Source organism: Juglans microcarpa x Juglans regia, chromosome 1S (genome assembly GCF_004785595.1).
Source record: "Juglans microcarpa x Juglans regia isolate MS1-56 chromosome 1S, Jm3101_v1.0, whole genome shotgun sequence".
Classification (NCBI taxonomy): domain Eukaryota; kingdom Viridiplantae; phylum Streptophyta; class Magnoliopsida; order Fagales; family Juglandaceae; genus Juglans; species Juglans microcarpa x Juglans regia.
The window spans coordinates 222,569-244,991 of record NC_054595.1 but is presented as its reverse complement, the minus strand read 5'-3'; the positions used below and the strand labels follow the sequence as shown (position 1 = coordinate 244,991).

The following is a 22,423-nucleotide window of genomic DNA, read 5'->3' as shown; positions in this document are numbered from 1 at the left end:
GTTAAATAACCTTAAAAGTTTTTTAATAGAAAAATCAGTTTGTTTGGTATTATATATTAAGGTAAATTTTAATCTCAATTAAGTTAAGAAATACATTTGAGAAAATATCATTTTAGTACTTTTCTTCAAACAAGATTTTCCGAATAATGCAGAACATAATTCAAATTTTAAAAAGACTGTCAATGGATGAAAATATTCATAATTATTTTAAAATAATTACAACTTTTAAACTTTTAAAGATATGTTCATAAAAATAAAAAAACCAAACAATCGTTTATTCTACATCAGAAAAATTATTTCCAAACAAATGTAATATATTTCAAAGTACTTTAAATATATGGTTACCAAACAGTACATAAATTTTTAATGATAGAACTTATTATTTAAGTTATAAGCTACAAATGTTAAAGGTATAAGTTACATTTTTCACCGTAATCTCAAACATGCACTAAGAGTCTTTTTCTCATTTTATTTTATCTTATCTCATTTCATCTTATCTTAATATCTAAACACCAGAAACACAAACACTTTTCAATTTCAAATATTTAATTTTTTCATCTAATCATTTCCTAATTATTATAATTTTTCTAAACTTTCAAACAAAACATACAAAAAAATTCACTTTTTCAAATCCTAAAATAAAAATTATATTTTAACAATATTTTAACTTTATAATATTTATATTCAAATTTTGCTTTCTCATTTCTCAAAATCCCATAAAACATTTCAATTTAAACTATTTCATTACTATTTACAAATTATATTACAATTTGTCTTGTTATATCAAGTTCATGTCGTATATGAATCAACCGGCCGGTACATAACCTTAGCTATTTAAATTTGGAAAAACACTAAGTTCAGTCGAGTAAGGTAAGCGCCGTGTAAGTGGCTGCTGATGTGACAAACATGACCAAATGCACTATTTTGAATTGTTTTTCATTCTTCTAAACTTTCTCGCATCCTCATTTCTCTGCTACTTTTCAAACCAAATTTATTTCCCTCTCTACGATTTTTCTTTCCAAACGAGAAGTTTTTCTTTTCTATTAGCATTAAATGAAACCAATTACTGAAGAACACCATCCTAAGGCTGCTGAGAAAAAAACAAGTAAATATGACCCTAAACTTCGCACAATGGTAATTATTATACTCATTGAAGTGAATGATTTTTTTTTTTAATTTCCAAAGAGAACCCAATTGTTCATTTTCTTAAATTCTCAGGAACCAAGCAAAAAGTTCTTCATTTTTACCTTTTCTAGGATTGTAAATAGATATCTTGGACTCTTGAGTTCTCTTGGAAAACTTTAGTGGCTTCAAAGAGGCTTTGTAACTCTCAGCTATAGGGAGACTCACATGGAGAGGGAGTAGGTGCGCCATTGTTGATCCAACTTTTATGTCTAGTTGTCTCCGAGAGGAAGAAGATGAAGACCCAATTGGTAGAGCACGGTGAAGAAGAAGACAAAGACCCACCGTGATTTCTTACCGGTTTGTTTAAAGATGACGACGCCGAAGACTAAACGCAGAAGAAGACGATGATGTTTACCCCATGCGACTAAACTCAGCATTTTTCCCAATTTTTTTTCTACTTTCTTTCAACAATCAAAGCAAGCACAATGTGAAAGTTTTTTCAACTCCAACCCAAAGCTTAGAATATTTCAGAAGAAAAGAAAAAACTTGAAGAAGAAGCTAAAATAGCATCTTTCCCCCATTTCTTGTTCTTGGTTTTTTTTGTTTTTAATTAACATGGCAATTGCCACGTCGGAACGATTGCCCACCGTTTGTAAGGGCCGACTGCCCTAGTAGAATTGTTAAATTTGTGTGGGGTTTGTGTGTGATAGATCAACTTGTTAGGTAGGGAATGTTCGGAAAATTAGATGAGATGAGAAATTTGTAAATAGTAGTGAAATAGTTTATAAATAATAGTGAAATTGTTTGAGTTATGATGTTTTATAGATGAGATTTTGGAAAAATAGAACAAAAATTGAATAAAAATATTATAAAGTTAAAATATTATTATAATATAATTTTTTAATATTTTTTTAGATTTGAAAAAGTTGAATTATTTTTTGTATTTTGTTTAAAAGTTGTAATGATTAGATAATAATTACATGAAAAAGTTAAAAATTTCAAATTGAAAAGTGTTAATTGTGTTTGAATGATGTTTGGAAAAAAATGAGATTAGATGAGATGGAATAAGATGAAACCATCCATCTTTCAAACAAGCCTTTAGGTACTGTTTGGATAGTGAGTTGAAATGAAATGAGTTGAGATGAAAATTGAATAAAATATTGTTATAATATTATTTTTTAATATTACGTATACTATTATTTTGAAATTTGAAAAAGCTGAATTGTTTATTATATTTTGTATGAGAATTTAAAAAAATTGTAATAATAAGATAAGATGAAACATTTTTTGTATCTAAAGATTCTAAAGGGGGTTAATGTTTGAGTCGGGTTTGGATCATATCAATTTGAGTTTAGTAAGGCTGCGTTTGGATGTTGGACTGAGCTGAGCTGAGTTGAGTTGAGTTGAGATGATAAAATATTATTAGAATATTATTTTTTAATATTATTATTATTTTAAGATTTGAAAAAGTTGAATTGTTTATTATATTTTGTATTAGAATTTAAAAAAATTATAATGATAAGTTGATATGAGTTTAAGATGCAAACGAAACCTAATTAAATGTATCAAACATTTCGGCTGTGGCTCATTAATTTTTACGTTAGATTTGTGTCAGGTTCACATGTAGGATAAAAATCTGTTAGTCCTAAATTCATGTATGTGACCTCAAATTTCCTCATTTTGTTTTCTCAAATATTTTCAAATACAAATTACTCAAATTAGTTGGAATCCGTATACCGGAGTGAAATAGTCTAGTTGGATTGACCAATCGGGGACCTGGACCCTTTTTTGAGGGGCCATCGCCCATCAAAACAAAGGTGGTTAAGTGTCTGATTGTGATATGAGATGAGTTAAAATGATTTATGAATATTAATAAAATTTATGAGTTGAAATGAATTAAAATAATTTTTAAAAATTTTGTATTTAGATTGAAAGTGAGATGAGATAATTTTAAGTTGTTTGAAAAGATATAGATGTGGATCTTACAAATAATTGTATAATATTTATAATAATTTTGTTTTATTTATCAATATAATTAATAATAATTTTTTAAATTACATAACCAATTTTTTTATAATATAATTCATAATAATATTATAAGATGACAATATTTATATAAAATCAAATGATATAAAAAGTATCAAATAAAAATATATTTTATTTACAACATTTTTAAATAATTATGAAATATTTATAAAATCAGTTTATTTTATATTTTATTATTATAAAAATAAAATATTTTTTTTTTACCATTTTCTACTTTCCTCTTTTTTTGATTTGTTAAAAAAAGTTGAATGCATGAATCAATTCATTCTTAAAAGTATTGATCGTTTGTCTTTATTTGTCGTCTTCTAAATGTACTTTGAAATCTTACTAGAAAACTTGTTTTGTCCGTTAAGAGATGAGTTGTCCGGTGAGATCATCTCATCCCACTACTGAATCGAAATCAGGGCTAATACTCATAGTAGTTGGGGTGTCACACAATGGTAGGGCAGCTTCGCTTTAGTTGAGGGAAAGAAACAAAAGTATGAATAAAGTGCTTTTGGGTAATGCAATAAGGCATCTTCCTTTCTTGTTTGTTCAACTGATCTGATCTTCAGCTCTTAATTTGTCCAACCCATCGTTGTCATAATAATCGTGTCTGATAAAATTATTTGTTGCATTAGATCATGGGTCACCGGTAGCTAGATGATTATTTCTTCTTTCTTTCCTTTTTTTTCTTAATTACTAAGCACGCAATATAAGGAATGATGCCCATGGCTAAAAACACAATCACATTAACATATATATATATATATATATATATATATAGAAGAATATGTTTTAAGATCCAGTACCGTTACCACTTACCATCGTCTTAATTCATCACAAAATTACAAATATTCCATACCTTTACATGCAGCAAATACAAAGAAAAGGAAAAACCATACACTTTGACACACTAAACGAAGATTCAACTGTATGTCCATCCATTGTGGCTACAAATAAACGAACTCCAAATCAGAAACGGAAAGGCATGGATGCGCTTAATTATTAATTCACCTCCACCTGTCCAAAAACCAGCACGATTAATATCATTCATAATTAGAGAAATTAAGGTAGTCCACATGTACTAATTAGTCATAATTATTAATTGATTAGGATCATGAAAAACATATACTAGTGCAAGTCACGTCAAGGTCAAGCTAGCGCTGTCTATAAAACATAAGGCCATCCGTTTGGGACCACTATCTCGTACTTTTGTTTTACATATATACTGCCCTTCAAAATGCATCAAGTATATGTTAATCATGCTAGTTAGTTACAATCTCTCAGTAGTCAGTACAAAACGATAAGAGAAATTGAACTGACCAGATCATGTTACCCGGCCAATAATTAAATAAACAAAAAATTAATGCATATATAAACAATCCATACACACCCCAGGTAAACCATAAATATCTCACCCATCATTCCAACATATATGGATTAATATATGGCTTATTATATGCGTATCAGTACTACCTCAATCTGTGTATATATATATGTTATATAATTCAGCACAAATAACAGATTAAATTATATATCTTTTTTTTTTTTTTTTGAAACGATTAAATTATAGATCTACGTACGTATACATAGCACGATAATTTATTCTGACAAAATCACCAGTTTATGCATTGAATATCTATATATGATGATCACCAAGTAAACAGAAGAAAAATAACAAGAAGCTATAAGGAAATTGGAAAGAGAAAATGAAAATCGAACACAACCGAGGCGCGAGATCAGGAAATCAGAGTACGTACTGAGGGAGAGAGATGTATACTGCTTTCAAGAAAAATCAAGTACTTCACATCTTGGTGATGGCATAGACAGCATAAATAATCCCAGGGATATACCCCAAGATCGTCAGCAACAAACAGATCCAAAACTCCATCTGAATCACCCCAATGAAAACACGTCATCAACACTTTAATCATCTAATCAATATATGACTATATATATATATATATATATATACACATTTACACGCACACACACATACACACACAGCGCAGACACGAATATATTTGTAGTAAGACGTCAAAGAGTTAAAAGGAAAGATCATGACCTTGCAACCAAACTTGAGAAAGACACCAAGAGGAGGCAAGATTATGGCCAAGATGATGTCTACGCAGGTAGCGGTGCCAGCTTCATGTACCATTTTTGGGTTACTGTACGTTTGTGGAAGAGAAAAATTGGAAGCTGGTCTGAACTGATCAACGAGAGATAGAGAGATCAGGCCGTTATGCAACTGCTATTTATTGTGTGTGAAAGACTGCAACGTCGGTCAGTGGGATATATAGATCAGCCCCCATGTGTCCGACGCGTTGGATAAATGCACCTAATAAAGTCGGCCGGGTCCTTAGCTTGATTAAAAAATCTCGCTTTTGGTTTTCGTAGCTGGCTTACAAAAAAAAAATATATATATATATATAATAATACATTAATTTATTCTCTTTGTCGTCATCATCATGTGCTAGCTCCTCCTTAATTTCTTCCCATTAATTTATAATTGAGTTATATTAATTTACAATCCAAACGTTCAATCTTATAAGTTAAGTCGATTGCAAATATCTTGTTGTCTAATTATCTTATTTATTTACATTAATTCTAGACAGATATAGCTAGTTAATAATTATTATTGAAATTCCCAATGTACCCCAATTAATTCACTAAATTACCTACCAATTTACTTGAACAAATTAGTTAGATATTCTCAATATAATGATTATTAAATAAATCAAATACTTGAAGTAAATTAATCACTTTGTTTAACACAATGATTGGTTTCGAATGGAAACCCTTTAAAGAACTCTTTAAGGGTAAAACTCTACGGGGCAGCCAAACCTAGAAAGTTAATCTTATTATTTGAAAATCAATTACAAGTACTCATCAATTACAAAACTTTTGTAACTTGACTCTCTTACTTGTCCAGACAAACGACCCGTTTATCTTCTACAGTAGTAGCAGCCAGAACCTCTAGCGATCTTCAAATATTGCGTTTCCTCCTAGAACTCTAGGGGCTGAAGTCCAATCACACAATCATCCACGCTCATAGCACGATCACACTTTAGGAGAGATGAAAATCAAAGTGAAAATTCTCAAGTGAATTTTTCCTTCATAAGCACACAAAAAATATATCAATGATCATTAATCAAACTCCTTAAGGAGTCATGAAACCGAATACATTTAAATATTAGATCTAGAAAGAGTCTCAGTTGAAGTAGGATTCTACTTATAGGTAGAGACAGTCGTGAGAACGTTACCTGACGGATTGCTGACATTTCGTGATAACTTTTCACTGTGATTACTAATCTGTATTCAGCTTCTGTTCTGGATAATTACAAATCCTTATGGATTCGAATTTCACGTGACTGACTTATCTAAACAACCTTAAGGATTTCTAGATAAACTTAATGTTGTTAAAGATAAAATCAACAATTATTTTACATTTATCCAAATTCAAACTTATAATGATAAAATAAATTTTATCATTTAGTCATCTAATCCTAGCCAACTTTAATATTTACAATTATGTTCAAAAGCTTTTAATCACTCTCCGTGAAAGTCAAAGTGGATCAAACAATTGGAAATTGTCTTGTGACAGGCCGATCAATGATATCTGTATTCCATTTTTACTCTAGAGATCATCAATTAGGATTCATGATACTAAAATGAAAAAGAATTATATATTTGGAGGACGAGATCAATATCGTTATCTTAATTCAAGTGGTATAACCTATCTACCTGCATTTAAAAAATATCTTAAAGTGGTAAATTTGTGGAATCCAAATGTAATGCTTTCCTTCTATCTCCTTATAATTATCCACTATCCAGTAGGCATGAGGTGGCTTCGACGACTGTAACAAAGCGCGTCAGGCCGTCGGTCGTGCGAATCAGTTCAACCAGAGTGTCAAATAATCTGTCGGTTACAAAACTGCGCATTCTACAAACCTACGGCGGAGATGAAGGCTTTCAAGCTAGCCAAAAATTAACCCAACTATACACGCTGTACACGTGCAGTACTAACAGATCATGTCATGACCTAGCAGATCTCATACTTGTGTAAGCAATCTTAGAACAGAAAAATGTAGCCGTCCCATGTGAGCCATATATATATATATATATATATATATATATATTATACACACATAATATACGGGCCAATCCGGTTATTTTCTTAAAGTAAATATTATTTATTATCATTTAATCAATATTATCAATCGGAAAGTGCTACTACCATAAAAGAATTTTACAAAACTAAATTCATAAACTAACGTGATTACATGTGATGCGTTGAATCTACTTTATAATAAAAATAATTTTATAATCGGACATACCACATCAATCTATATAAGTTTTGGAGGGACTCGAGTTGCCCTCAATAAGAGGTGGGCCCAACATAGAGGCCCAACTCAGAGAGTGGTGAGGATCGGGTTGTTGAAGTTTTAATGACCTACACGACTCCATCTCGTAATCACCAAAGGAGTTAGAATGGATAATTGATCCATGAAGTTGGGGTGAATTCAACTTTCTCAGGACAAACATCAAATCAAGAGAACATGGAGATAAGACCCAACGGGATGATCATCATTAATGTTAATGTAAAAAATGAGTGTGTTAGCATATTCTTGTAAAAATTACCTTTGTAAAATTATGTTGTAACAAGTGCTAAAATGTGTTAAAGTGAAAAGGGGGTCAAGTGAGCTCAACACGGCTCGAGCAGAACACATACAGGAAGTTCGCTCAGCATGCGCTCAACTTACGCTCACAAAACTCAAACAGAGAGTTCGCTCGACATGAGCTCAACACACCACTCTAACGAGCTCATACAGAGAGTTCTCTTGACACAGTGCTCTAGCGGAAGACAAACATAGAGTTCGCTTGACAAACGGTTAGAGCATAACTCATCTAAAGAGTTCGCTCGACATAACGCTCGAGTGAAGTTCATCCAGAGAGTTCGCTCGACACACGCTCGACATAGCGCTCAAGCGGCTACTAAAGTGCAACTTGCGCTTGACCCTCGCTCAACACATCGCTCGAGTCAATGTTCAAAAACCCTAATTTTTCCTAGGATTTGAGCGCCTCACTTCTTAGGAGGTATAAATAAAACATTTTGTTCTACCCTTTGGCAGAGGTTAGAGAGCCAAAACAGAGCCTCCTTCCAAGAGCATTTGAGAGAGACTCCCCTCCACATTCAAAGTTGAATATCTCTTGAAAAATATACCTCCACGATATCACACTCAAGAAAACACAGCTGAGTCCACCGATGTGGACGTGGTCATTGGCAGGAAGGTTTTCGGAGCTTCTATTGCTACAGAGATCGAGAGGTTCTCGTGGGACACTATAGAAAGGTCAGAATTTCAACATACTACATGCATGTAGAGATCGAGTGGGTCACTCGTGGTGTTGTAGGCCAAGTTTAGGAACTATAAAATTTTTATGAGTGTCTCTAAATTAGTTGTATCAAATTAAAGTTTCTATAGGATTTGAGGTGGTGATTTACACCCGAAGTGGTTTTAGATTTTGGAAACATTCTTCAAATGAGTTTCCACTTCGTGGCTAAATCTCTGTATTGATTATTTGTGTGATTTGTTTCTTTGATTATTTGTTTGTTTAGCAATATTTTTTGAATAGATCATAAAAATTGAACTACACCTATTCACCCCCTTCTAGGTGTTGTATTGGGGTAGAATCACTGTTAATTCACTTAATATCTACCATTAACTTCCTACGTCTATATATATAGTAAGTCGACATCATGTGCAGGTAACATAATCCTTCTTGATCACTATTTTGGTGGTATCTCATTTAACATATCACTGACTTAGACATCGGATCAGGTGCATTAGGCATATACCATCTTTGCTAGTTGCAGGTAGCGGGTTCTAGTTGGCAGTGGAATACGTCCTTAACAAGTTTGTAACTTTACTTCTATAAAACTCATTTATGATGCATTTCTCCGGTCAGTTTAGTTTTGAAAACAAACTCTTGCACGTGGGACATCTTTTGATTAATGTAAAAGCTCTTGGGATGCACATTAACGTGTATAGCAAGTGAGAGAAGGAGAGAAGATTGAATCACCAAGCGGCCTTCTTCATGAAGGGTCCTATAATTATAGTATTTTTGTAATGAGTATTAGTACGTACACTCCATATATTCACCAGAAATTTCTTTCTATAAAAAACGTGAGGGTGTTGTTTGCAAAATTGTAAATGGACATGGAAGGACATTATAACGATGATTATGGTAATAATAATAGTAACAATAATAAGAACAGCAGCAACAATAATAATAGATTAATAATAATACTACTTCATAATATATTTTTGTACTTTATACAAACTTTAAGCTGAAATATTGCTTTTAGAATCTTATGTGAAATTGTGAATTGATATAATGATAGTAATTAGCAATTAGTAATTAAGTACATAAGAAAAAATACTGTTCCCTTGAAAAATTAATAAAAAAAGGTTATTATAAAATAACATTTTTGAAACATAGGGAAAAACAATTTGGATTAACTCAAGTCTAGTTTTTGTTAGAACTAGATTCGTTGGATAAGGAACATGTTCCATATATGACGAATTCAATTCCAACAACTGATGAAGTCAAATCTTGTATGACGTTGACCTTGTAATTTCATCTAAATCAAAGAAATAAATTTATCGTAGATGGACATTGGCAGGCCATTTAAATGTAATGATTGATGGTACATATATATATATATATATATAACTCCGTTTTCCCTTTGTTTTCAATATATAAATATATATATATATATATATATTATATCCCAGTAACATAACCCAATATATATATATATAGATTTTTTATTCTAAAGAAAATTTTATTCTAAAAAAGAAACCTTTAAAAATCAATTTTGTGATGATTTTTTGAAATTTGAAGAGGCCATTGCGTATAAGTTTTCCCCCTGCACACACATAAATACATACAACCAAATGGGACACACGTATCCCCACGGTTTATACGAAGGAAAGCTAGTGCATATATGCGTGATCAGTTGGTTTGATTTCATGAGTTGGCAAGAAATAATGCATATCCCAATTAGGATACTTCACACCACACAATCACACATATGATCCACGTATAAAGGGACTTGGCCGGACCACCTTCATGTAATCATTTCTAGTGTCTTTTTCTTTCTCTCTCTTGGCTCCTTTGCAGCGACCCCTACACATACATTTTCATCGTGCATTTACCATGTGCTCTTGTTCTTCTTTATTCCTTTCATCATTTTTTTCCCTTGCCCTTCGGATATGGTATGGGCCTGAGGCCATCATGGTGGCCTGGCCCAGCTATGGTCTACGATTGGTAGCCTAGGGTTGGTCCCATAACCATGAGCATTCGCGACTTGTTTGCTAGCCAATTTTTTTTTTCTCTATTTGAGCTTTTCTATTTTTCAAGACACCAACGTGTAGGGTTATGGAGTTTGATTGATTTTGTGAGCTAGAAGAGATGCAGATAGATTGTTTGCTCGAGACATACTCGACAGTTGGCTCAAGCAAATTTTGGACAAAGTTTGCTTGAGACTCATTCAACAGTCCGCCCAAGCCAATGCTGGATTGGCTATTCGCTTGCAAGGCACTCGAAATCTGCTCGAGCGAAGAACCTTGTTTTTTCCAGATTAGAATTTATAGCGTCGTTTGTTGTATATATGTTATGTTTTATGATCATAATGGATCAAATTGAGAGAATAGTGAGAGGCAAACAATGTAGAACACTCTTGAGAGAGAAAAAACTCTAGAGAGAGAGAGTTGAGATTTGTGTGATTAGAGTGAAGCTCTAGTGACTCACTTTGTTTGATTGTAATCTTTTCTTGAATAAAATCTCCTGCAACTCTGTGGACGTAAGCACGTTATCAAACCATGTTAAATACTGTATATCGTGTGTGTGCTTGATTCTTGTGTTTCTGCATTTATTTTACTGTCTATCTCGTTATTTTTATGTGGGTGTGGTGTGGTGTTTTTCACAATAATAGATATTAAGAGCCTAGCTTTGAGTCTGAAGGGAGAGCGATGGCAGGAGACATAGTGAAGGTTGGAATCGAGAAGTTTGATGGCATGAACTTTGGGTACTAAAGAATGCAGATCGAGAATTACGTCTACAGGAAGAAGGTCCATCTTCCTCCATTGGGACAAAAGCCAGAGAGTATGGATAATACTGATTGGAATCTGTTGGATCGACAAATTATGTGGGTTATTCGACTCACCATGTCCAGATTAGTGGCGCACACCGTTATTAAGGAGAGAAGTACGATGGATCTCATGGAGACTTTGTTTGGTATGTATGAAAAGCTGTAGGTGAATAACAAGGTGCATATAATGAAAAAACTGTTCAATCTGAGAATGTCAGAAGGTACATCTATTTCCCAACACTTGAATGACTTTAATACGACCACAAATCAATTTTCTTTTGTAGATATTGAATTTGATGATGAGGTTAGAATATTGATTTTGCTGTCATCATTGCTAAATAGTTGGGAGGTCATGAGGATGGTGGTAAGTAATTCATCTGGCAAAATGAAATCGAATTACGATGACATATGTGACATGATTCTTGCTGAGAAGGTACGCATGAAAACTCTGGGGAGTTTTCTGGTACCGATTTGGCCTTGAAAGTTTACAATTGGTGTCGGGGACCTATCAGGTCCAAGAATAGAGGCAGGAGCAAGTTGAGATCTGGGCAGCAGATCACTTGCTGGAATTGTGGCAAGTCGGGTCACATTAAAAGAGACTGTCAGAATCAGAAACAGACTAAGGATGATGCTGTGAACGCGGTGGCTGAGGAAATATAGAATGTTTTATTTCTTGCATTGCACAGTCTGGTTGATTATTAGGTGATGGATTCAGGGGTTTCGTTCCATAGTACCTCACACTGAGAGATCATACATAACTACATTGCGGGTGATTTTACGAAGATGTACACAGCTGATGGAGAGGCACTGGATGTAATGGGAGTGGGTGATGTGTGCATCCCACTTCCGAATAGGAGCATGTGGAGTTTGTAGCAAGTTAGAAACGTTCCAGATCTGAAAAAAAGCATAATCTCTGTAGGACGGCTTGACAACAGCGATCAAACAGTAGCGTTTCTGGAGGAGCATGGAAGGTCAAAAAGGGTGTGTTGCTCTTAGCGCGTTGTAAGAAAATTGACACTTTTTATTTTACATCAAGGTCCAGTGATGTGCAGGTAAATCCAAAGTTGCAGCAAAGAAGGCTTTGTCGCGCCAACAAGATAAGGAAGTAAACGGGAGTCAGCTTTGCAATTACTTATGTAAGCGTAGTGAAATCTCCCAAGATCAAAGTGCAGAGCAAATGTGTGAGGGACAGGGATAGAGTGTCTAGTATTCCAAGGATGTCTACACTTATAGTTGATGCTCGCAGAGCTGTGAGGATGACCAGACCTCCATGGTGATCATCAACCTTGAAAAATATCCTGTTGACACAAGGTAATGAACCATGGTACAAAGGTGAAATCTTGCGGGATAAGAGATCGAGCAAGTGGGAGTAAGCTAAGAGGTAACTGATTGGACTTATGGGGAGGAAATGAAGACTGCATAGGAGATGAGCACGTCAACTGAAGACAAAAAATGCTAGCAGCAGGAGGTGGGATTAGTTGCCCAGATTGATGAAGGGGACATTAGTAACAAATTCTCTAATGTTTGCAGGGCCAGTTCGAGATTGGATATTCCCAGTGCAGTGGGAGTTGTGAGTCATCCATTAGATGTGTTGATTGAGGCGATGTACGTGAGAGACTGAAGTTGGGCTCGACTTTAGTGTGTCTTCTGGCTTGAAGACAAGAGTTGTGAGTTGTAGAGGTGATAAGACAGAGATGATGTTGGAGATTGTGGCTGGCATGCGAAGAATTGGTATCCAAGTGGGAGATTGTTAGGTTATGGAGCCTGATTGGTTTTGTGAGCTAGAATAGGCGTAGACAAATTGTTCACTCGACTGCCGCTCGAGCGAAGCTTAGGAAGTGAGTTCACTCGAGATGCACTCGAAAGTTGGCTTGAGCAAAACTTGGATAGAAAGTTTGCTAGAGACTCGCTCGATTCAATGTTGGATTGGTTGTTTGCTCGCGGCGCGTGCTCGACACCAGTTTGAGCGAAGAACCTTGTTTTTGCTAGATTAGGAATTACAGCGTCGTTTGTTATATATATGCTATGTTTTATATTCATAATGTATCAAATTGAGAGAATAGTGAGAGGCAAAAGGTGTAGAGCACTCTTGAGAGAGAAAAACCCTAGAGAGAGAGTTGAGATTTGTGTGAGTAGAGTGAAGCTATTGTGACCCATTGTATGTGATTGTAATCTCCCATTTAATAAAATCCTCTACAACTTTGTTGACATAGGCAACTTGCCAAACCACATTAAATACTATGTGTCGTGTGTGTGCACTTGATTCTTGTGTTTACACATCTATTTCACTGTCTGTCTCATTATCGTTGTGTGTGGGTGTGGTATTTTTCACAACATGACATTTCGGCTATATTTGGGAAAATATATCATCTCATCTCAAAACTTCTTATAATTTTCTTATCAAAAATCACTCAAATACAAAAATACTTTTCAATTTGAAATTTTCAATTTTCAATTTTTTCAACTAATTATTACCTAATCATTACAACTTTTACAAACTTCCAAACAAAATACAAAAAATAATATAACTTTTTTTCAATTTTGGAGACAAAAATAATATCCAAACAATGTTTTAACTTTATAATACTTTTATTCAACTTTTTCTCTCTCTTTCCGCAAAAACCCAATAAAAATTTTAACTCAAATTATTTCATTACTATTCACAAACCGTTTTACTACTATTCACAAAATTCTTATATCATCTCATTAGTCAAACATACCCTTCAACTCAAAGTCAATATTCAATTGCTAGTATTCTACTTTATTTGAAGAATAATAATATAGTTACAATTTTTTATAACTCATTTTAACATCAATCAATGTAATCATGCCACTTCATTAAAAATAATTTTATTTTTACATAATTAATTTCCATTTGAAATAGAATTTTAAATCTATTACTATATATAAAAATGAAGTCATATAATTCTGATGTGGCATTCTATCCATAAAAGTAGGTATTCTATCCATTAAATTTGAAGTGTTATGCTTATGAAACGGTAAACCTTTTGAAAGTAATATTTCATTATGAACTATTGTAACTTTTAAGTTTCATTTCTTATTTTATATATAAAGATATAACCTGATTCAAGACTTTACCCAAAAGAACTAATTCAACATTTATATCGTTGTATATTTTAAGCGGAGTCATATGGCTCCGATGTAGTATTCTACCCATTAAACTTGAAGTATTATGTTTATCTATTACTATATATAAAAGCGGAATCATATAATTCTGACGTGGTATTCTACCCATAAAAGTAGGCATTCTATCCATTAAATTGAAGTGTTATGTTTATGAAGTGGTAAATCTTTTAAAAGTAATGTTTCATTATGAATCATTGTAACTTTTAACTTTCATCTCCTTTCTTACATATAAAGATATAAATCGATTCAAGACTCTACCCAAAAGTACCAATTCAACATTTATATTGTTTTATATCTTAAGCGGAGTCATATGACTTCGATGTGGCATTCTACCTATAAAAATAGGCATTCTACCCATTAAATTTGAAGTGCTATATTTATAGAGCGGTAATCCTTTTAAAAGTAATGTTCATTATGAACTATTGTAATTTTTAATTTCATTTCATTTCTTATATATAAAGATATAAATCAATTCAAGTCTCCACCTAAAGGCACTATTTCAGCATTTATATTGTTTCGTCAAATAAACCGTCATATAAACCGTTTCGAATTTCTCCACTATAAAACCATGTCCCTCTCTCTTATACACAACATACACAACCATTCGTGTATTGCGCGAGTTATAAGCTCGTAGTTATAAAAGAAATTGCAAATTTATCCTTTTTCTTATTTAAATATTCTTTTATTATTCATTCTTTTTAACAATCATATTTTATTTTTTTTACATTTTGTTCTAACCATCCTATTTTCAGTAGTTCATATGGCTAGCTATAAGAAGGAAGCTAGAAAAGCTTTTATAAAATTTTCAGCAATAAAATATATTCTTCGAAGGAGAATTCGAGAAAAATAACAAACTTCCCAAGCATGTCTTAACATATATTCCGCCAACTTCTAACATGTTTTTGACACTAATGTTAGGATCATATTTTGAAAGTCCTACATAAAATAAATTAAATATTAACCAACTAGTTTCGATTAAGAAATTCTTATGATATAACTTTTTATTAAATAAATTAACTTATAAAATAAAAAAACATAAGACAAATGTAATAAATTAAACCATTTCATATATATATATATATATATATATATATGAGCTATGTATAGATGAAAATATAAATAACATAACTGCATTATAAGTAAGATTATATTTTCTTACAAATTTATAAATCACATAGTAAAAAAAAAACTATAATTTAATTAGGAAAAAAATGAAATGTGAAGGAAATAAGAATAGTAAATTACAAAGAAAAGAAAGCAAAAAATATATGCAACAATGGTAGTAATATATATGCTAAAGAAGTTTGATATAAGCTTACAAAATATAGTTTGATTTAACTTTTAAAGAGGAAATGAAGTTTAGAAAATGATATCATATTATCATCTAATCATGATCAACATGTTTCTTTTTCTTTCGCAGGATTAATTGATAAATATTAAAACTTTTATGGCGTTGTTGGTTCATTTGATCTAAGTTCAATTATCCATTCTTTTCGTGAGATTTCTTTGGCCATGCTTTCCAAAAATAGTAGATGGTCCTATAAAATAATAAAAAACTTATTATAAAAATTCATGTTTTGATTTATAATTGAAGGTGTGTTTGGATGTTGAAGTGAGTTGAGTTGTGATGATAAAATATTATTAGAATATTATTTTTTAATATTATTATTATTTTAAAATTTGAAAAAGTTGAATTGTTTATTATATTTTATATTGAGATTTGAAAAAATTGTAATGATGAGTTGAGATGAGTTGAGGTGAGTTTGGTAACCAAACACACCCTTAAAAGAATGCAATATTATATTATCTTGCCACTATGATTCATAAAATGAATTGCTGAATAACCCAACGTTTTTTTTGCAATTTCACCTAATACAACTGCAGCTAGTTGTCCTGTATCATTATCAACTTCAATATACGCTCGACAACTATTAAAAGCATGTTTAAAATATTGGAACAATTATAATTACATGGTAAGTTTTGATAAAAGATTGCATTTATTTTGATTTTCAATTTGATGTTTTGCAAGGCTTTTTTTCATTAAAATTATTACTTTTTACGTTTTCCAAGAATAATAAATACTTATCATAACAACAAATGTAAAACACGGAGAACATTCCTTTCTTATAAAAAAAATTAAAAAAAAAAATTCAGAATAAAATAATTACGATTTGTTTTAATCTTATTTTATAAAATATTTTTTTTTAATTTTATATGTTTTATTATTTTTAGAAAAAGGAAGAATGTTTTGTAAATTTACCATCACAACAAATATGTTATTTTCTTAAGAATAATGTAGTAACTTTTTATGAAAAAAAATTTTGCCTAAACAATCAGATAAAATTAAAAATAACAAGAATCATTTGGACTAATAAATTTTGCAATTTAAGCAAAAACATATTTTAATTTACTAAATTCACCCTTGAACAGAGGTAATTTGCAAATCTAAGCACGTTTGAAAAAATATCTATTTTGTACAATAATTTTGTACATCAAAAGTTAATTTTAACATTATTTTAAAAACTAAATTTTATTTTGAAGTTCTTGACGTTCTACTGTATATTCACTATAACACAATTGCTTTTTAATGACGGTTAAAAAATTGTGACAGTCTCCAAACCGTCACTAAAAATCTTTTTCTGTGACGATTTCTAGAAACCATCACTAAAGACAGATGAGATTTTTTTTTAGGTTCCAACATATGAAAATTGTATGTTCGAACATTGTGGCTACTTACTTGCAAACGTGGAATGAATTGGCGCCAACGTTCGAACGTTAGTAATTAACGTTCGAACGTAAAATGTTTTGCGCCAACATGCGAACGCTAATTACTAACGTTTGAACGTTGGCACCAATCTTAATTAAATATTACTCTAATTTAAAAATTATGTAGTTTTTATAATGCATAATTTGTGAACAAGTCTATATAATTGACTTGTATATATTTATATATACACAATTTGTAATATATAAATATATATTTATGTTTATATATATTTGAAGTGCAGTGATTTAGAATTAAAGATAGAAATATAACATTATATAAGATTGAAAATTGAATGGTGAAAAACCATATAAATATTAAATAATATTTTTCTTTACAAATAATAAAAGTAAAATACAAAATATGATCGAATTTCTTAAACAACACTCAGATGATAGCATTGTTCGCGAAATTTGAACTTCGTACCTCCTCAGTCAAGGTATCAACCTTGTTGTTGAGGATACCTACACGATGGACGATCTCAAATATAGATGCCTCTATAGCCGCGAGCGATCGTTCGATCTTATGATCAATATGCGCAGTCAGTTGTGAGATCACCGCATCAATCTAAGCAGGCCGCGCATCTCCCACAGATGTACTCGGCGGCTGCTGACTACTACTCCCCACATGACCTAGCTCAGACTGCGTCAGAGGAACTAGATCCTCTATAGGGGTGGCTGACGTCCCCTAGCCTATACAATGCTACGTCGATGAGTGGTCATGTCGAGGGGGCTCATCTGATCTTTCACCCACTCCTCTGGCTGAGTTGGCACTCCTCATGCAAGTAATAGATGGCTGATTAGGATACCGTATGGGAGATTATCCGTGGAGATGACGTCTCGTAACGGATCCTCTCAAAGATGTGAAGTGGCAAATCTATGGGATCTCCACGTGCGACTCGTATAAAAAATTGTGCCCAAAACCGACTAAATGTGGTTTTATGTGCCACAGGATCCACGTTTGATTCAACAAATAAGATGCAACATGCGGAAGAAAGGTAGCAGATGGTTCTGGTTGAATGCGTTCTTCCTCTCGATCTGCATGCGGTCCCTCTCGGTGAGAATGTAGAAATCCTCGTCTCAGTCATCATCCCTCGTCTCGAGGCCAGTATCCTCGTCCTCTGATCGATCTGCATCTCTGGCTGATACTGGCTCAAATGGGCGGCCAGTAGATGATGCAGAAGTATCTACATCCTAACGGGATGTAGCGTGTGCAGATGTCTCCACTTCTCAACGAATCCCGAGGTGCTCGATGATGACATCTGGTGAAATCTCAATGGAAACACCGCGTACAGTCACTGTGTGAGAGGATGTGTCCTGAGGCATGTCACACATCCCTATATAGAACTCCTGAACCATTGAGGGGTATACATTCCCCCTCAATATGCAGATATTTCCCTAGCCTCTACTGATGAAAACATCTCTCAGATTCATCTGCTCCCATATGAGTTCGTCAAAGTCATTAATCAGGACCTCTCGCTCTATCATAACAGTACGAGCCCCGATACGAGTAGTGTCTTGAGTGGCTTCTTCTCTCCCTCGTTTCCTAGTATGCAGAGGATGAGTCATATCCTGAAAATAGAAAAAGAAAAAAAAATTATTTACATTGATGCATTTTTTGTGTTAATTTTAAGTTGTTCTACATTAATGTTCGAACATAGCAAAAGAAACGTTTGAACGTTCAGATAAAACGTTCGGACGTGTATCCTTTACGTTCCCACATAAAACAATGTTAATAAATTTACGTTCGGACGTGTATCCTATACGTTCGCATGTAAAACACATACGTACGAACGTATAACATACACGTTTGAACGTAAGCAGTAAATAAATTTAACTAACGTACGTTCGGACGTTTATGTTATACGTCCGAACGTAAAGGATACATGTCCAAATGTTGAGAAATAAATAAATTTAAAAAATAGTATGTTCGAACGTTATAAGTAACGTCTGAACGTAAATTTTATGAAAAAATAACGTCCGAATGTAAAACAATACACGTTTGAACGTAAAAGCCTTAACGGCTATGTAATTGAAACGTCGTATGTTTGAACGTCTTGGTGAAACGTTCGAACGTTACGACAGACTCAGCCATTATTGAAATCTCCAAAATCAATCTACAAGGTTCTAAATGCCGAAATGCCACCGTAGAAATGAAGTATACACTTCAAGAAACTTTTTTACGGTGACTATTTTGCCAATGACAAGTCGTGGTGGCCAGAAAATTGAGTTAAACATCCGGCCACCACTTGACCCGTTTTAAACAAAATCAAACCCAAATCTCAAATTAAATACATGTTATTTGATTAAAAGATGAATGCCTACGTTTTAGTGACAGTTGTGGCGGAGTTTGATGGAGGAGTGGCGGCGTGCAAACGGGAACAAAGTTAGTAACGGTGAAAATGACATTTCGCCGTTCTATTTTGGGCTTATATACACGAAACGTTCAAACGTAGTTCTTAATACGTTCGAATGTTTTTCGATTTATTTTTCAAAATATTGACTGTAATATATTATATTATTAATATATGTTATATATTATAATGTATACTATAACATATAGGATACTATATATTATATTATATTATAATATATATAGTATATTATAGTATCTATATATACTGTGTATTAATATATATATATAATGTATTTTATAGTATATTATATATATACGATCCATTATACTAATGAAAACAACATTAGAACTACAAACTCTTATTACTAGCCCAAAACGATATATTTTATTTATTACAACTAGTATCCAAAATTCTATTGTACAAATTCCTAAATAGATTTATTGGAATCAAATTACTCTCTCTAATGAATGAAAATTAAATTAATTGGTTTTTTGAATTTGTAAGTGCTAATTATATTTCTTCAAGTTTAGCAATATGTTTATACATGTTGTGATTTTATACTTACTCTTGAAATAATTGTAATTATTGTTTGTGAATAGTTTGTGAGTTTATGGTGCTCATTAATGAATTAATATGTATAGAAATATTATTGTGGGAATATTGTTGTTGTTGTGATATAGATTTGAAATATTGTGATTATTGTTTTTGAATTTTTATTGAATATGTTTAACAAGAAAATTATAAGTTTAGGATCTTAATTTAAGTAAAGATTAAAAACATTTAATATACAGCTAATATTCTTGTTTTAATATTTAACATGGAGTAAGTATATATAATATATTCATACTAATTTAGTTAGAATATGATTATTATTCAAATTATAAGTATAGTATAAAACTTAATCTTAAAAAAAAAGAAAAAAAATTTATATAACTTAACTATATATAAAGTATACTTTTTTCACATAGAGGGAGATAAAAAACGGGACTGGCCATTGGATCAGTAAATAGCAAGGCAGTTTTAGTGGGAGGATCAATCCCTTTTGTTTTTAAAGTAATGTTCAAACATCCTCTATGATTGTGTTACAAGTAATAAATATATAGAGGACTGACTAGCTAGCTCAGTGATCACGTTGTAGTTGCGTACTTTCAGCTGTTGCGTTTGTGGCTATGAAACGGGCCGTACGTATCTTCAGACATCGATATAGGTGTTCATCGATATAGGTGTCCATTGAAAGTCATATATTTAGATGAAGTTGAAAGTCATACAAATTATGACCCTCAGATGATGTGATTCTAGAAAATCATTACTATATAGTATATATATAGTGCATTATATATATAGGGTATATATATAATTATAAGTTTAAGATATATATATATATAGTATTATAGATATATACTATACTATATATAAATATTACTATATATACTATATATAGTATAGTATTATATATTTATACTATACTATATATATAATACTATATATATACTATATATATTATACACTATATAGTTTACTATACTATAATACTATATAGTTTACTATATATATAGTCCATGTTACTCACCTTGGCATCCCGTGTGTCCATATTTCTAGCTTTCGAACATGGAAATAAAAGTACGGGAAATTTGGCGCTCGATTTAGGTATCCACGTGATGATCTGAATGTTTGGATGTTAAAATGTTACGTTCGAACGTTCGTCGATAAAAATAACTGGAAATTTATAAACGTTTGAACGCCAAATTTACTAATGTTCGAACATGAAAATAAAAGTACGGGAAATTTCCAGCTCGATTTAGGTACCTCTGTGATTATATGAACGTTCAGACGTTAAAATTTTTACGTTCGAACATTAGTTGATGAAAATCATTGAGAATTTATAAACGTTCGAACGCCAAAATTCTTAACGTTCGAACATGAAAATAAAAGTGAGGGAAATTTTTCGCTAGATTTTTGGCATTGTTATAGTAAGATACGTTCGACCATGTATAGAAAACGTCCGAACGTTTTCTGTAGAAAATTTATCCGTGTTTTTTAACGTTCGAACGTCATCTAAAAATTGGGCGGGATAATATAACATTCGAATGTATAACTTAAACGTTCAAACGTTTCATCTAAAAATTTTAACTTTGAATGAATACACGCACGGGAGGTAACAACCTCATTTCTGCTGCTTCTCCCGTGCGTCCAAGAGAGAGATGTGAGAGAGAGACTTCCTAGGTTAGAGAGAGAAAGGGTTAGAGTGAGAGAGAGTTGAGTGAGAGAGGGACGTGGGTTAGAGAGTTCAGTGAAAGAGAGTTGAGTGAGAGAGGGATGTGGGTTAGAGAGAGAGAGTTAGAGTGAGAGAGTGTTAGAGGAAGAGTTGAGTTGAGTTTTGGTAAGAAAAAATTATTTTTGTTTTGTATTTTCTTAAATTTTATTATATTTGTTTTGTATTTTTGTTATATATATTTCTAATAAGTTAGTGTTGTATTTTTTTGAATGATTGATTATTTTGGCAAGTTGGAAGCTTTTAATTTGTAAAAGGATATTGTGAGTGTTATGTATATTTCTAAACTTTAACAATATGTTTATACATTTTATGTTTACTCTTGAAATATTGTGATAATTGTTTATATAGTTTGTGAATACTTTGTGAGCTTATGGAATTATTGATGAATTAATATGTGTAGAAATATTGTTGTGGGAATATTGTGAATATGTTGTGATATGGATTTGAAATATTGTGATTTTTGTTTATGAATTTTGTTTGAATATGTTTACATGGTTAGAAATATATTGTGTTTAAGTTTAGGAATTATGTGAAAATTTTGATATAATATTTTTTGGTTTTGAAGAATTTGTG

At 32.1% G+C, this 22,423-nt stretch overlaps 1 protein-coding gene across 1 annotated transcript; it reads right to left on the bottom strand.

Annotated features, from left to right (window-relative positions):
* Positions 1-3,952: 3,952 nt before the first annotated feature.
* Positions 3,953-5,470, bottom strand: LOC121247557 (hydrophobic protein LTI6B-like). The gene is made up of 3 exons (XM_041145919.1): positions 5,219-5,470; positions 4,914-5,044; positions 3,953-4,173 (listed from the first exon to the last, which is right to left on the bottom strand). The coding sequence occupies exons 1-2, from the start codon at positions 5,309-5,311 to the stop codon at positions 4,958-4,960; spliced, it is 180 nt and encodes a 59-aa protein (XP_041001853.1). The 5' UTR covers positions 5,312-5,470; the 3' UTR covers positions 3,953-4,173; positions 4,914-4,957.
* Positions 5,471-22,423: the final 16,953 nt, after the last annotated feature.